The following is a 16,639-nucleotide window of genomic DNA, read 5'->3' on the forward strand; positions in this document are numbered from 1 at the left end:
ACACAAACATATATGAACATACAGTGCACATATTAAAACAAAAACACATATAGGTGAACACAAAAAACACACCTGAACACACACACACCTCTTCACACACACACCTCTTCACCTCTTCAGTGCTTCCAACTGGACATGCTGAAAGTGTCGATAATGCAGGTGGACGGACATTCAGCCATTCTCCTCACTGCAGCCCCCTCTCCATACATCACGTCCATGCATGCCGCTGCCGCCTTGAGTTTTATATTTAGGACTTGCGCGACACAAAACCCTTTTCAGCGCCACGCACAGCCGGCGAGCACTCCAGCCCACGCCGCTCTTAAGCCGTGGCGCGGTTAAATTCCCGCCTTCAGGCCCCGGCTTGAGCTCAATTTAGCCCGCTAGCGGAAGGCTTCTTGGATTGTTCTTTTCAGGCGCTCGAGGCGGCCTTGTTGATTCAGACCCAAGGCCTGCTAGTGCGAGCGTTAGCCCACACTTGTTCCTGATGGCCAGCATGGCGCGGCTAAGATGTGTGCCGGTCTAAACATGGATTTTTAGTGCCTTTAGAACACACTCGACCTGTTTACAGCGCAAATAACATAATAAATAAAATCTCTAAGCTGTTACATTTATTTGTGCTGTGTGTGTGTGTGTGTGTGTGTGTGTGTGTGTGTGTGTGTGTCCATCTTTTTTCCTTCTTTCAGTTCATCTGTTCTTCAGTATGTGGGTCTGTCTCCCACTGTCCCTATGTGAACTATCGAAGCCCTCGCCATATAGGTCCCTCTCTCTGCCTCTCTCTCTCTCTCTCTCTCTTCTCCTGTCCCCAGTGTTCTCTTTGAATGTCCTTCTCGCTGTCTCTCGGTTTGTGCTTCTGCCTTTTTATACATCTCGCTTATGTTGATTGGTTAAAGTTGATCTTTCTCTCTCTCCATCTCACTTTCTCTCTTCTTCAGATTTGTTTTCTGTAGAGCCCATTTGAAGATGCACCTTCTTTCTCTCTGCTAGCACTTTGCCCTGGCACTGTTGCCACAGCAACAGCCTTGTCAGACAGGCATCACACACACACACACACACACACACACACACACACACACACACACACACACACACACACACACCTCCTCTCTTTCTTCCCGGCCTTCTCCTCCTCCTCTCCTGGGCCTCCACCTCATAACAACACACCTCCTTTGCATTGTCATGTTAAAATAGCATCGAGCCGGCCAATCCCCTGACGGCAGGGGCAGTTGTTATTCAGCACGGCGCACGAGAGCCGGCGCTCAGCGTGGAGTCGTGAGTGACTGCGGGCCCTTTTGGGTGTCTTTGCCCACGTTTTCTCGGCTCAATTGCAGCCCTAATTGCCGTGCAACAGCCTAGTCGTTACCATCGTGTGTTTACTTGACAGTGACTCAGTACATCTTGATTGCAGTCGAGGCGCAAAGGACAAGGAGGCCACAGACGAGGGCTCTCACTGGAGTGAAAAAGCAGGTCATTTGGGTTTATTGTGAAAACAGTAATGTTCGTGATTTCCACTCTTCCTTCAAAGAACCTGAATGGTGTAGAGTTTGATGATTTAGCAGAATGAACCAAGGTGGGTTAGCCATATTGGCAAAAGTGGAGCCAGTCTGCATAGTAAGGTTTTTTTTTAGTTATTTAGAGGGAGTGGAATGAGAACAACTCCAAGGAAAGAACTCTGTTTGTTTCCTTGATTATGTATAGATATAGATCAAGATGTAGGGTCTGGGGACTCACCATTCGCAGTGCTCAGTCTTTCAAATTCCCTCTGTACGCAATAGGATAGCGCTACAACTCATGAGTCCCATGCGTTTTCCCACCAGTGGAGCTAGTTGGCTAGTTCAAACTTTTGCCAACTTAAAAAAAGCTTAAAGGGGTGGTTCAGGATTTTGGACATAGGACCTCATTTCCAAGTAAGCAAGTGTGATATTTATCAGTGGAGACCGTTTTCAACACGTTTCATCCAGTCCTTCTAATTGCAGAGTTCGCAGGTGCTAGGCTAGCGCAAGTCAACGGTATGTGCTAGCCTGCCACTAAAGACAGTCTTACCCACTCCAAAGTACACCCGAGGCAAATAAATTATAACGCCAGACTATCGATGTAAATGTCTGTATTGACAGTGTTATTTCTAACGTTATTCTATCCTTGCATTTCAATGATCGCATTACATTTTGAGGGACTAGTTTCTTAGCAGCGGCGGAATTATACTTGCTCCGGTTAGTAGTACTGCGCTGAAAAGTAAACAGTAAAGCGCACTCCAATGGGGATACCTAGTAGTAGCCTTGGTAATATCAGTCCGCCGCTGAGTTGCAAAATGACTACTAACAACTTTAGGGACCAAAGTATAACTATTGCAACGCGATGCAAGGGTAGTTGTATTTCTTACACTATTCTATCAACACAGACATTTACATCGATTGTCTGGAATTTGCCTCAGGTGTACTTTGGAGTGGGTAAGACTGTCTTTAGTGGCAGGCTAGCACATACCATTGACTTGCGCTAGCCTAGCACTTGCGAACTCTGCAATTAGAAGGACTGGATGAAACGTGCTGAAAACGGTCTCCACTGATAAATATCACACTTGCTTACTTGGAAATAAGGTCTTATGTCCAAAATCCTGAACCACCCCTTTAACTCGTGTCACGCTGTTTGCCAACAGCAACATCCATCTTCTTTGTTTTCAAGTAGCAGCAACTCTGCCGTCAATCATTATGTTAAGCCAGGGTCGGCGCCAGAGAGCAACGGGGGGGGGGGGGGGTTGGGTAGGAGCACTGACGGGGGGCACCTCACCTCACTTTTATTAGTTATTTTTCCAAAATTGCCATATAATAAAGAGCATCCTTTGAGCCTTTTGGATAACTGAAACAATATGATCATGGGGGAAAATAGTGCAAGAACATAGCAGTCATAGCCTATAGCGTTGAATAGACTAGCACACAACATTTAGAATAATAGAATTTTAATAGTATAGCGTTGCATATAGGCTACAATACACGTAAATAGGCTATAACAGACTCACCACTAGCAAGCCTAGGCTACACAAGGCTTCACTGTGTCTTTCCATTCATTTCAAAATGTTCTTATAAGATCCTGCTCAAAAGCAAATTGCACATTCTGATAATATTGCAACATTGCACGTAGGCTATGTGATCGCACAAAATGTTATTGCATTCAGCTTGGGTGCTTGGGTTATCCTGCGAGCAGAAACATGAAAAACCTTGAATTTTCCATTATCTTCCCAGATCTATCTTGATACCTTTTACTGAATTTCTTATGCAGCAGTGTCTAAAAACCCTACTGGTCGAGATTTATGCTCATTTGGCGTTGCAGGAGTGGTGGTAAATGTATCGGTGGCACTCACTGCAGCGGAGTGTGCAGAATCCCTCTTCATCGCGCAGTTTGTATCGTGCAGTTTGTGCACAATCAATATTAGCATAGTTGACACACGTGTCAGTCCGTGTCATGTTTCATTGTGAGTAGGCTAAGTGTTCAACATCAGTGTTCAATGTGTTAATTTTAATCATAGGCATAATAATATTTAGACTTTTTTATGTGAGGGAGAGAACTCAGTTGGGGGGGAACACTGGCCTGTTTGGACGGGCCTGGCCCCCTAAGGCCCCCCCTGACGCCGACGCTGTGTTAAGCCCACATACGGACTATACACAATGTGATTGGCCTTATCGAAGTTTCATTTTTCCAGCTCGCCAGCCAACGGAGAGTTGCTAGACTACCCTGGCAGCAAACTACATTTGCTACCGCTAGGGTGCATCTAGATTTCTAGGCTAACTCCAGATATTAAATGGAAAAAAGAGTAGTTGACAGGAATAGGAATGCCAACCCCACTGTTTTGAATTTTTTGGCCATTGCCATTTGGCGCTCTTGCCTATTTAATCAGGACAAGAAGATAACTTAAGAGCATAAGCTTGGAGATGTAGAGAGAAAGACTTGGTGTGCTGATGACTGACAGCAAAAAGCTTTCAGCATTTTTTCAGTTTGCTGTGAGATATAGTTGCAAGGTTGTTGAGAGAGACATACGAATGTAACAATGACTCTGTCGGAGAAGCAGGAATTTATACAAATCTCAAAATATTTTACAGGCAAGCAGCCGCACAAAAAAACAGTGTTGTACTGTACGATGGTTACAGGGACTCTACACAAACACAAAGGGAGAATTGCAATGGAAACATCATCAATAGCATCTGACAGTGCTAAGTTATTACAGCAAGATTGGTCCCACACCAAGACCAGACTCAAGCCAGAATCAGAAATAAAAAATTACTAATTTTTGAAAATGTCCGGGGATGTGTATACAGGGGCCTTACTGCTTGGCTACATCGGGTGTGCAACTGAAGTTTTCCGTTCGTGGAGTCTAAAACTAGTTTTTAGAAGACTGGTCTAATCTTTCCGAATGAACGCACTGCACTCACCCCACAGTGTAGCCCAGCTGTTACAATGTAATAGAATTCTTAACACCTTTAGGAGCTAATCCATGGTGACATCATCGTCAATATTTACAGAATCAAAATCATACTGTATCTATTATTTGTTTTGAAATAGATTGAACCCATCTTAGCTACATGAACAATATTTATATATTATCTTACAGTTCCCCTATATAAAGGCAAAAACTGCAGTCAAACTGACATATATAAAACACAATTTAAACCCATATTCCTGAAAACTACCATTGTTTCTAATACAAGTTGAAAGGTTTAGACTTTGGTCAAAAAATAAACTACACATGATCAGTTTTATACATATATGCCAGTATATCTTTACATGAATAACTGAGTTTTAAAATGCACACTAGAGGACCGTCGTTATTCAAAAAATGAAAGAGAAAACAATCCAAAACTGACGACTCGATCACAGTAGCAGGCTACTTCTAGTGTTTGGCACAGGTGAGCTATTTCAATAAAGTCAGTCAGCAGTCCAGTCCAATGAGGTGGAGGTTCCCCTTGAAGTAAGCGGTTCTTGTGCCAACACTGGGTGGGGACTAATCAAAGCCCCGCCTCTGCCACACCGCCCGTCTCTCAGAGACATTCACAGTGAAACGCTGGTGCCTGATTGGTGCCAACTTCTGTCTGTCAGTTTGAGGCCCCACCTATCTCTCTGTCTTCTTCCTCCTCATTTTCCTCTGTATCACCTGGCTGCTCCTCACCTGTAAGAATCTCAACATTAACTTCTTGTACTTTTACCAAAATAACTGTAATAAAAGTATTTACATCATAACAGAAAGAACATAACATAACATATTTATAACATTTAGGGGTGTATCAAATGAGTTACCATTCAGACTTTAGCATGTCTAAATTAATGTAAGGGCCTGATACCTACAAACATATTTGCTGTGTACAATCTAAATGTAATCAGAGTTGTAAAAATTGCATTCTTTCATAAAGTCAATGTCAAATTAAAAAGTCCTCCATGCAGAGGCGACAAGACAAGACAGACTCAATATGACACACCCCAACATAATCACAAACCTAATAGACAATCACATCGCTAAGCATTACACACTATTTTACACAAACAAACATAGCAACATAACATAAGACAGAGGTTGAACACTATTGTTTCTGCAACTGATTATTTTTATGAGACACCAACAAGACAGAACTGCTAATAAACAGTGCATACAGCAATTTCCTGTGTATTAGTCGCATTGAGTATAAGCCGCCGGACAGTGTTTTATGCAAGTTAAAAGAAACAAAACCATGTTAATACCATATTAACTGCCCCTGTGTATTAACCTCATAGCTGAAGAAATTTTGCAAAATCAATGTATAAGTCTCGGCTAATAGTTGGGAAATTACGGTATCTACGGCTAACATGTACTGTTAAAGTTACAGATGCAGCCATCTTGGAAATGCGAATTGGGGTGCTCAGGGTTTGAACGAGCTGACAAGTAGAAATTACGACTTCAAGGGACATTCCATTTGGAACTGGGAAAAACGAGGACAAATGGAACACACCAATAGCATACAAAACTGTATGTGACAACTGCCACTTGGAGCTCTGACCTGCGGTGTTGACCGAAGGCACCTGGGGGTCCTCGTCTCCGGAGCTCATCTCGTCCTCCGGGGGCCAGCGGAGCTCCCCGCTCTCTACCTCCCCCCCCTCGGTGGGCTCCACCACGATAGACGGTAGCCGCTTGGACAGCTTGGGGAAACGCTCGTGGGAGTCCGGAAAGATCTGGAACAAACACACAACAACCCTGGGGTTTACTTTATTAAGCAAATAGTTATTGTGTGCACATCCCACCTTCTGGCAGGTGCAGGACAAAAGAAAACTTACTCAATTAAAAAAAATATAATGTCCGCAACACTGCTTTTGACTCCCATATATTTAATGCACAACAGGCAACGTTTCGACCCAGCTGGGTCTTCTGCTGGGTCGAAACGTTGCCTGTTGTGCATTAAATATATGGGAGTCAAAAGCAGTGTTGCGGACATTATATTTTTTCAATTGTTTACTTTATTAACACTGAAGTGTAGAGGTGTACGCCTGACGAAGACCTGAGTGGTCAAAACGTTGTGTATCATCATCCACCATTAAACTGGGAGCTTTAGATACAGGGTGCGGATATCTCTTCTTGTGTTCTACTTTATTAACTCTCTCAAGGTGTCACAGCTGGAGTGAGGTGATTGGTTCCATGGTTCCGGAAACCATGGTGATATGAAAGCCTGCATAGGATGGCACAGGTGTACACCTGGCACATGGGTGTTGCACAGCACTTATCATCTGTTTTCAAATTAAGTTGGAGGTTGATTAAAATTAACACAGCGGTGTGTGTGTGTGTATGTGTGTGTGCGCGTGTGTGTGTGTGTGCGCGACTGCGCGTGCATGTGCGTATGTGTGCATGTGTGGTGTTGAAACTATTACGGTCACACTTTACTTGAATAATCCCCCTTAGGCTATCTACAGATGCTCAGATTGTCAACTAATTGTTAACTTCATCTGGTTTACAACATTGCACTGTTCCCACTTATTTTGGCCTAATATCAAATGCTTGACCTCTTTAGAAAAAGTTGAGACCCTGTAGCTTCTTAGGAAATAATCAGAATACAGAGGCTAGAATAATGTTTTTTTTTCCCCTTTCTACAGGGTTACACACAACATTCCTGCCCTCTAAGTCACTTGAGTCACTTGAGAAACACAACTGAGCCCTAGCACCAGGTCTTGTGAAGCTGTGTGTAAAAGTAGATCAATACAGAAGAAAACATTAGTAGTTTACACAATTATTTGTAAAGATATGTCCATGCATTTTGTAAAATGCCCTATGGAGACTCCACATTGGTTACCCAAAATGCATACTGACAATAAAAGGCTTACTGTATATAAACCCCTTGGAGTAGAAGCATGACCATGGTCTCCAATGAAAGGTAACACTTTGAAGTTTCTTGTTGGTATTTGGATTGTATGTGAGGGGTTCTGATATAGAACGACTACACAAAATATGGAATAATTACACAAAAGTCTCTATTTTTGCATTTGTTTTGTTGGTTCAATGGGTGTGTATACAATGGACTATACATCTGCACTACTATACTGGATAAAACAACATGAATATTATATTTCTATGGATTCTTATGGATATTTTAATATGCAATATGCTGCATCTACACATTGCTAATGATATACACTATGGCTAGGTATATATATTTTTTTGATCCCGTGAGTGAAGGGCTGGTATAGGGAAGCACAAAAGGCGGAGGAGGGGGAGGGGGCATTTTTGATTCAATTTAATTGAGACATAGTAAGATTAATTTGACAATGTAAAGCACTATACAGATTGTGATGGAAAAAAAGTTGTCATGTATGGATTCCTAAGAGTCCAAGCTTTCAAATGGTGTATAGTTAGGGGATCGTTTTGGTTAAGGTGATATTCAGTAATTGTTCAACAACAATTTTACATAACTGTACAACACTTATCTGTTTTCAAATATTTTTCTTGACTTCAAATGTTCACTCTACTTCTCTACTTTGACATCACTGCCCCCCCCCCCCCCCCCCCAAAAAAAAAAAAAAAAACAACAACAATAACTTATCTAATCATAAGATCCTGTAAGGCCTGACTCACTGCAGCGCTCCCGACTGCTCCAGGCGCGTCCACTCTAGTCCTGCATGGCTTCCCCAGAATATTAAAAACACCTGTGACTGATCAGTAATTAGTTCTTCCTCTATAAAAGGACTCTATCTGTTGATTCACCGTCAGGTATTGTTTGTACAAACCTACCTGAGGCTTGTAAATATGTATTCTTGTGAGCCTGTTATCTAGTAGGTTTGGCCTGATCTGCCTGTCTCGACCGTTGGCCTGTTGGATTACGTTTGGAGTGTTCATCTGTCTATTGGATTACCTGTGCTTTGACGTGATCTTGAATCTTGAATCTTTGGATTTTGGATTCTCTGTACTTTCTACTAAAACTCATATAAAAAAAATAACACCTGCACTTAAGTCTGGGGCTTTATTCATCACAGTCAGTGCACTTTCATATTTTTGAATAAAGTCAATCAGACCAAAACGTTGGGAGGACTAATTCATATTAATGGAGAAAAAATTGACTAAACAAAACCCATTTCACTGCCCATTATGTGACATGACAAAATGACTTATTCGCAGTGTTGGGTACGACGGAGTATTAGGGCCACACATGAAGGAAGAAATATTTTTGCCATGACGAGATTAAACTCGCCATGTCGACATTAAACTCGACATTTCGAGAATAAAGTTAAAATGTAATGTCGACTTTAATCTCAATGTATCGACTTTAAAGTCGCTATGTCGACATTAAACTCGACATTTCGAGAATAAAGTTGAAATATCATGTCGACTTTAATCTCGACGTGTCGACATTAAACTCGACATTTCGAGAATAAAGTTGAAATATCATGTCGACTTTAATCTCGACGTGTCGACATTAAACTCAACATTTTGAGAATAAAGTTAGTTTGGAGAGAGAAGGACCGCTCGGGACGATTGAAAGGGAGGACGAATTAAACATTCCAGTTTTCTTCGACTGCAACAATGATTAGACATAGACCTATATCATGTGAACAAAACATAAAACATTAACCTGCTCAGCCAAATACTTTCCTGTAGGTCCTTATCACGGAGTTACAGTCGATAAATGCGATTCAAAAGTAGCCTTAACGTCATTAGCGGTTTTTTATTTTATTTATTGTAGGCCTATTATTAAAGAGTGTTTTTCATCTAAAGGTTCAACTTAATGCTTATGCACTAGACTAGGCATACTAGGCGCTCTCCCCAATCCTAGAATTTCACATTGCTTGTTTGTAATGGATGCAAAACAGCCTATTGCTGAATGTCTAGGGATGAATGAAGCTGTCCTCCTCCCGACCACCCCATGTACTAGCCTACATGCGCACATATGCACACACAGTGCATAAATAAAGTATACATGCACACATATTCCCTCACGGGATCAAAATAGTATATATGCTTAGGCTATACCTGTGTTTATAGCCTCCTATGTTTATTGCAGGTGAGACATGGAAAAACAGTTTAGAGAAATGAGTTAACCTATGGAGAGTGACGGCCTGGTTCATGAAGGGCAGTTATTTGAATGTGCGGTGGCCTTACCCACGTAAAACAGAGTGAAATAGCATTTTGTATAAAAACATATCATTGGATACATGTATTATTCTAGCTATATACTAAACGGCATAGTGCATGGTATTTCCAACCGCGAGATACAGCACTTCACGATGACGGCAATGAGTAGTTAACAGACAAGACGCAATCTATCTGAAAGTCGACACGTCGAGATTAAAGTAGATATTATATTTCAACTTTATTCTCGAAATGTCGAGTTTAATGTCGACATGGCGACTTTAAAGTCGACACGTCGAGATTAAAGTCGACATTACATTTCAACTTTATTCTCGAAATGTCGAGTTTAATGTCGACATGCTGACTTTAAAGTCAACATGTCGAGTTTAATCTCGCCATGGCAAAAATATTTTTTTCCTTCATGTGTGGCCCTAATACTCCGTCGTAGTTGGGAGTAATGCGTTACAAAAGTAATGTAATTACTGCAATATATTGCTGTTTGCAGTAACGCGGTAATGTAAGGCATTACTAAAAAAAATTGGGTAATATTTTACTCGGTACAAACTTCAGTAACGCTCGTTACAATGCATTTTAACCCTAAATTAAGTGGTGTTTTTTTTATACATATTCGCAAACACCACTGCGAGAACAACAGAGAAGAAAAAATCGCGCATAATAGTAGAACGTTATCAACTGATACTAGTTGAAGATGACTGTGGCTGCAGCAGACTCGAAGTCGGATTCTATTTGCTGGATAGACATAAGCCTACGCTCATTATTTGCAGCTTGTCAGAGACAAGGATATGAAGAACATAATAGTTAAGTAAGTGCACTTTGTGTGCGAAACCGAAAGATCTTCCTATGCCTTGTGCGAAATAGCACAAGTAATTTAATGACACATCTAAAGTGGTGCCATGCTAATCTTTTTGATTCTTGTTAAAACACAAACTATGCTCTTAGTAGTACATGTCAGCTTTGTGCTGTGAACTTGAATTAAAGAGAATAAAGGGATAGAAATGCAGAAAAAGATTGTGTAGCATGGCAATGCTACCGCTTCCACCACGCGCATCATGCACTTTGCGTAGGGCACCAAAGGACAGAGGGGGCACCTAAATATAGCCAATGAAAAGTAGCTTTACTGCAAACGGCGTTTCACTCAATAACGTTTACAATGTCAAAATGCACTAACACCATGTTACATGCAAGTTTGATACTTTTGGGGTTCTCTCAATCTCCACCACGTAGTACTAGAATGGAATTGGTGGGTCTTCAATCATTTGTTTTCCAAGCACTTCATGAAGCACATGATATAGTCGACTGAAACGCATTCCATTCAGATAGCTAAGTGGCTACCAGGCACATAATTCACTTTTAATTGCAAAAAGAAATGTGAAGCAACATGTCATTAAACACTTCAATTTCCAAAGCAATGAAGGATGCTTATAACAACTTAACATTGTGCATATTATTGTTAATATTCTGCTATCAATGTAACTCAAATAAACAAGAGCTGGCAAAAGGGCATTATGAGAACGTAAAGATAAATGTTGTTAAAGTAACAGTGCACCATTTATAAGTAAAACAGCATTTCTTCAGAAATGAATGTTTAAAAACACACAGTAATGGTCTTAAATGATAAGCCTTTTTATTTTATTTTAGGTGTTTGAGTTATCATTTAAATGTCACTCACTCAAAGCCACTCACTTAGGGCACCGAAATGGCCAGCAGGCCACCATCTTGACATTCCTTTATGTAAGCTTTGATTTAGGCTCTCTGTTGATTTTAATGAGAAGGCCTAGGCCTTAAAGTTACAGTATTTCTATCACAATTTACCAGACTTTGACCTTTTGTCGGTTTTTAATAAAATTCTGACTATGATTGTTCCTTGTATTGCATCATGAGCACTGCTCCTATTGCATTCTACTGTTAGCCTTAATCCTATCTCAGTCATTATGCTATACCACATCTCCCTCCATTGGAAGAGCAATGAGCTGCATTGAGCGTAATAAACTGCATTTAGAATGCCAAATCCATATTTCTAGATATTTTAGTGAAAGTAACTTAAAAGTAATGCAATAGTAGTGTAATGTCTTACAATTCAGAGACAGTAATATTATAATGTAACAAATTACTTTGAAATACATACAGTTTTTTTCAATCGCTAAGAAGCGCTTACCCATACTTCAGATACTTTTTCTGAACTCTTAACACAGACTCACACCTACAAAACACAATTGGCCAAACGAATCATTTTCTTCTCAAAAACACATTTTGTTAAATAACACATATTTCTCTGCACTCACTAACTTTACCAAAACACTGGAAATCTGACTCAAAATGAAATTATTCTGTCAAAGAATAACACTTGTTTTCACTTCACAAGGTACATGCAGTCAATCAAAGTACACCAGGTTTCAAAATACTGGCTATTGTTGACATTACAAAAACTGCATAGACTTTTATGTTTCAGTTTTACAGGTATTTGCATGCAATAATTACACTAAATTTCTTGGTTGGGAACTGTATGCCCACATGTTATGTTCACATTCAAAAGCATTCCAGTAAAAAGCAAATCAGTTTATTTTTCCCTTTACTGTTTACTACAGGAGGTACAGTAGAAATACTGTTTACAGGTTGATGATTACATGGTCAATGATAGTGGCATGAATTTCATCACTGACAAGAGTTCTTACAGCCTTTGGAATGCCACCACCATTCTTACACCTCTACCTTGCTCTTCTCCCTGGCCCTGCTCTTCTCACTGCTCCTGCATCTCTCACTGCTCCTGCACCTCTTTTTCTGTTTCTGTTTCTAAAAACATCACTCCTCAAAGTCCTCCTTTTACTGTATAAGTGTCAATGTAATAGAAAAAAATAACCCCTGCCACTGAGTCTAAGCCAGACTGGAATCAGCTGAGGTTGGCCCAATTTACCCAACATAAATCAATTGTGTGTCAATTATTCAATTGTTTGTTTGTATTATCAGCTGAGATATATTGTTTTTGAACTGATATCATTGCAGAAGCAGAGGTTTTTATACTGTATCTACAGTAAGGTTTGGAATATTGTTTTTGCTATTGTGGGATGTTGTGTGTTAACATTCATAAATACTGCAAAAACAATCCATAATTTTGTTGGGAGGTATAGCTTGTCTGTTAAGAAAATGTAAGCATTGAGGAAATTTGTTCACTGACTGCATATCGTGTGAAAACGACATGAAATGTGTGAATGGTATGGCCACAAAAGACCGATGCTGTGCTAACTGTATTTAGAGTTTTGAAAATGTGACAACTGATTGGACAAACGCTTGTTAGCGACTGAAAAAAACTGTAATACATTACGATTGCCCAACACTGCTTATTCGTATGCATCAAGTCTTGTTAACGTTAGAAGTCAACATTCATCACCAAGTCATCATTCACCCAAACCTGTCCAAATAGCTGTTATTATGATCAGAAAGCCACTCTGCCCCTTGAGAGAGTACGAGCTGAATGTAAAATGGTGAATTTGCCTCCTGCTATTCATCAGACTGCAGTCAATTGCAGTGTCCTGTTTGAGGTCTGTCTTTGAAGTAACTCATATAGCGAGTCCAATTGTTTGTAAAATATGGTGTGTGTGTGTGTGTGTGTGTGTGTGTGTGAATGTGTGTGTGTATGTGTACAGTATGTGTGTGCATGCGTGCATGTGCAACTGTTTGTGTGTGTGTGTGTGTGTGTGTGTGTGTGATGTATGTATGTGGGTGAGCATAGTGTGTGTGTGCGTGCGTGTGTGTGTGCATGTTTATGCACGTGTGTATGCATCCACCTGAGGAATAAGGTGCATGTGTTTGGATGAGCGAGGCAGTGGGTGTGTTTGCACACTCTCTGTCTGTCGGGTGTGAATGAGAGTAGACATCCCATAATCCTCTGGGCCTTCATTCAGTCACCCCGTAATGGCGGAGCTCATCTTTTGGCAGACAAAAATAATGGCCATCATTTCCGGAAAAAAGATTGCAACCTTTTCAAGCCTGCGCCGAAAAACCGAAAGAGACATATGCTTTCATTCCTCTCTATATATAAGTGATATGAGATTGGCTTTTTGTGTATGTTTGTGTGTGTGTGTGTGTGTGTGTGTGTGTGGGTGTGAGTGTATGTGTGGGGTGTGTGTGTGTGTGTGTGTGGGGGGGGGGGTGAAGTGGGAGAAAGATTGAGGGAGGAAAAGAGAGGCAGATAAAAAAGAGGGAGAGAATGTTTATGGGGTTTATGGGGTTTATAGCCAGAGACACAACAACAGAGATAGAGAAATGAAAGGAACAGGAATCAGACTGAAGAGATGAGCTGTTGCTCAGAACTAGATGTGTCTGGACGTGGAGTGATGGAGGGACATATACACCTGTAGAGGAGGTGGGGATGGGGAAGGGGTCCCTACAGCTTCTTATAAAGGGGTGTGTGTGTGTGTGTGTGTGTGTGTCTGTCCTGGTGTCTACAGTTTATGAGTGAGTTGGTGCGCGTGTGCCTGTGCGCATATATGTGTGTGTGTGAGTGTGTGCATGCGTGCATGGACGTTTGAAAGGACAATTACAGGTGAAAAGTAGTTTGTATGAGTAAGTTTGTGCTTGAGCTTGTGAGTTGGTGTGAAAGAGAGAGAGAGAGAGAGAGAGAGAGAGAGAGAGAGAGAAAGAATGTGGTGTACAGTTCACCAGTGACCCTGGCTCTTCCAGCTCCAATCCCTGCTGTTGCCTACAACCCAACAGCCCATAATAATCTCACCTGAAATGAGATGCTTTGGTCTCCCTGGGCGCCTGCAACTCCAAAGTCCCCCACCGCCGACTCACAGGTGTTCATCACCTCAGTCATGATGTGTCGTCTCTAAGCGAACAAAAGGACGACAAACAAGAAGATGAGAAATGACTCCATGTCACCCCGGACAACACTACTGCCACCGTTACAGATCAGATAGGAACAAGCAACTCTGCAGGACCATCTCAATTAACAACATGAGTCACTGAACAATTTTTGTCATTTAACACCCACTTCACGTTAGTTTCTGCAACTTCAGAGTTACTACGGTTCATTGTATCTGTGGTCTTGTCTCAGGTTTGTGAACAAGATATCAAATAAGAACTTGCAAAAACAAGATTGCCATGACCTTTACCAGTATAGAGTGTATACCACTTAAACCCATTTTTTGTCTAATGGCAAACACATTTAGAGCAGTTTAGATTAAAGATATGTTTTTTTAAAAGCCCCCCCCCCCCTTAATCTTCTTCATTTTGATATATGTAAAATAGCATGTTAGTTTAAGTTGCATCTGAAACACATCTGTATGTATACTTCTTGAACAGTGATCCTGAGATGACCAAAACCCAACCCTGGCTTCTAGTTTGTGGGACTACAAATGTAAATTAGCTCAAGGCTAACTCTGGTGCAATGCATCAAATTGAATTGAATTTTTGAGTTTGTTCCACTTGAGTTTGTTCCACTGGTCTTTAAGAATATAGACGGAAATTACCAAATGTTCTTCCCACAGCATGATTTTCCTTTAACAGCTTCCTTTTTTTTTAAACATATTCAGCGATTTTTATAAAGAATTGTCCTTGAAGCTTGGCCTTATCGCACTTCCTGGATACTGTTGCAGTGTGACCTATCAGAGATGCTCTTCCTGTATATATTCATTTATTATGTCATTCATCACTACAAAATGTACAGGCATGAGTGTACAGAAGTATTTAACAGAAATTTGTATGGCTTTTTTTTTCCAAATGATATTTTACAGAATCATTTGTTAGTGTTAGCCTATATTATATGTTGTGAGTGTTAATTAATTATACTCTACTGTGTAGACTTACATATCAGCATCTATTCTAAAAAAAATCAGAAAAGAGTACACTTTATATACCAGGCTGCACAGATGTATTCACTACGGTAGTAACTTAGACTTAAAAAGTCAGTTCCAACCAACATAACACAACTGGGCGGACCTACATATCCCTCCTCCAACTTTCCCCACTGTTCAGGTTATTCCCAGCTGCATCATCTGTTGAAAAGTTGTTATTTATATTATGTTCAATTTAATATATGTTTTTCAAAACAAAGTTCAAGATTGAACCCTCAGAATGATTGACAGCTATCACTCACCCCTCTTCCGCTTCTAGGTGATATAAAGCCTGCTTACCCGCCCACTACATCACACACTCTGCCTCTCACCTCCTCCTATTCTCCTCCATTTCACTAGTAGCTCTAAGCTCTCACTGCCCCTCATCCATAGGGAGTGTCAGTGGACATCACTAACAACAACACATTACATTTATATAGCGCTTTTCTCAACACTCAAAGCGCGTCACATGGAAGGGTGCGGGCATCACTAGCAACCACCACCAATGTGTAGCACCCACTTGGGTGATGCACAGCAGCCATTATGCACCAGAACGCTCACCACACACCAGCTTGAGGTGGAGAGTGAGGGAGTGAATGAGCCAATTACAGTAGGGGATGATTAGGGGGCCAGATTGAATGAGCCAGGTTGGGAATTTAGCCAGGACACCAGGGAACCCCCTACTCTTTTGCGATAAGTGCCGTTGGATCTTTAATGACCACAGTGAGTCAGGACCTCGGTTTAACATCTCATCCGAAGGACGGCATCTCCTACAGTGCAGTGTCCCCGTCACTGCACTGAGGCATTGGGATCGATCTTTTTGGCCAGAGGGAAGAGTGCCACCTACTGGCCACCCACCAACACCACTTCCAGGAGCAACCTAGTTTTTCAAGGAGGTCTCCCATCCAAGTACTAACCAGGCCCACACCTGCTTAGCTTCAATAATTCAGCTAAGACAAGGTATCCGTTGGTCTGGCTGATGGCCAAAGCGCACAAGATTTACACATGCATTCCAGGACCACGGCTAGCTACCAAGCCAGACATGCCTGTCTGAGTGTATGTGTGTGTGTGTGTGTGTGTGTGTGTGCACTCAACATCAAGTGTATGTGCACTCAATATCAAGCACTCCTATGGGTGAACAAGTAAAACAGATATAGATTACAGCTATGTAAGGGATAATGTATTGTCCGCCGGTAATTATCAGAAAATAAGTCCCGACAGG

The 16,639-nt window shown here is 41.2% G+C and overlaps 1 protein-coding gene across 1 annotated transcript in view; it reads right to left on the reverse strand.

Moving 5' to 3' along the window:
* Positions 1-4,052: 4,052 nt before the first annotated feature.
* The window catches only part of si:dkeyp-72h1.1 (uncharacterized protein LOC799956 homolog), a 15,912-nt gene continuing 3,325 nt past the window's right edge, over positions 4,053-16,639 (reverse strand). The window contains exons 2-4 of the mRNA XM_042095731.1: positions 14,313-14,411; positions 6,015-6,186; positions 4,053-5,152 (exon numbers count right to left, since the gene is read on the reverse strand). Coding sequence (XP_041951665.1) covers positions 5,079-5,152; positions 6,015-6,186; positions 14,313-14,399 — 333 coding nt within the window. The 5' untranslated portion in view covers positions 14,400-14,411 and the 3' untranslated portion in view covers positions 4,053-5,078. The remainder of the gene's footprint in view (positions 5,153-6,014; positions 6,187-14,312; positions 14,412-16,639) is intronic.

The sequence above is a fragment of the Alosa sapidissima genome, chromosome 6 (genome assembly GCF_018492685.1).
Source record: "Alosa sapidissima isolate fAloSap1 chromosome 6, fAloSap1.pri, whole genome shotgun sequence".
NCBI lineage: Eukaryota > Metazoa > Chordata > Actinopteri > Clupeiformes > Clupeidae > Alosa > Alosa sapidissima.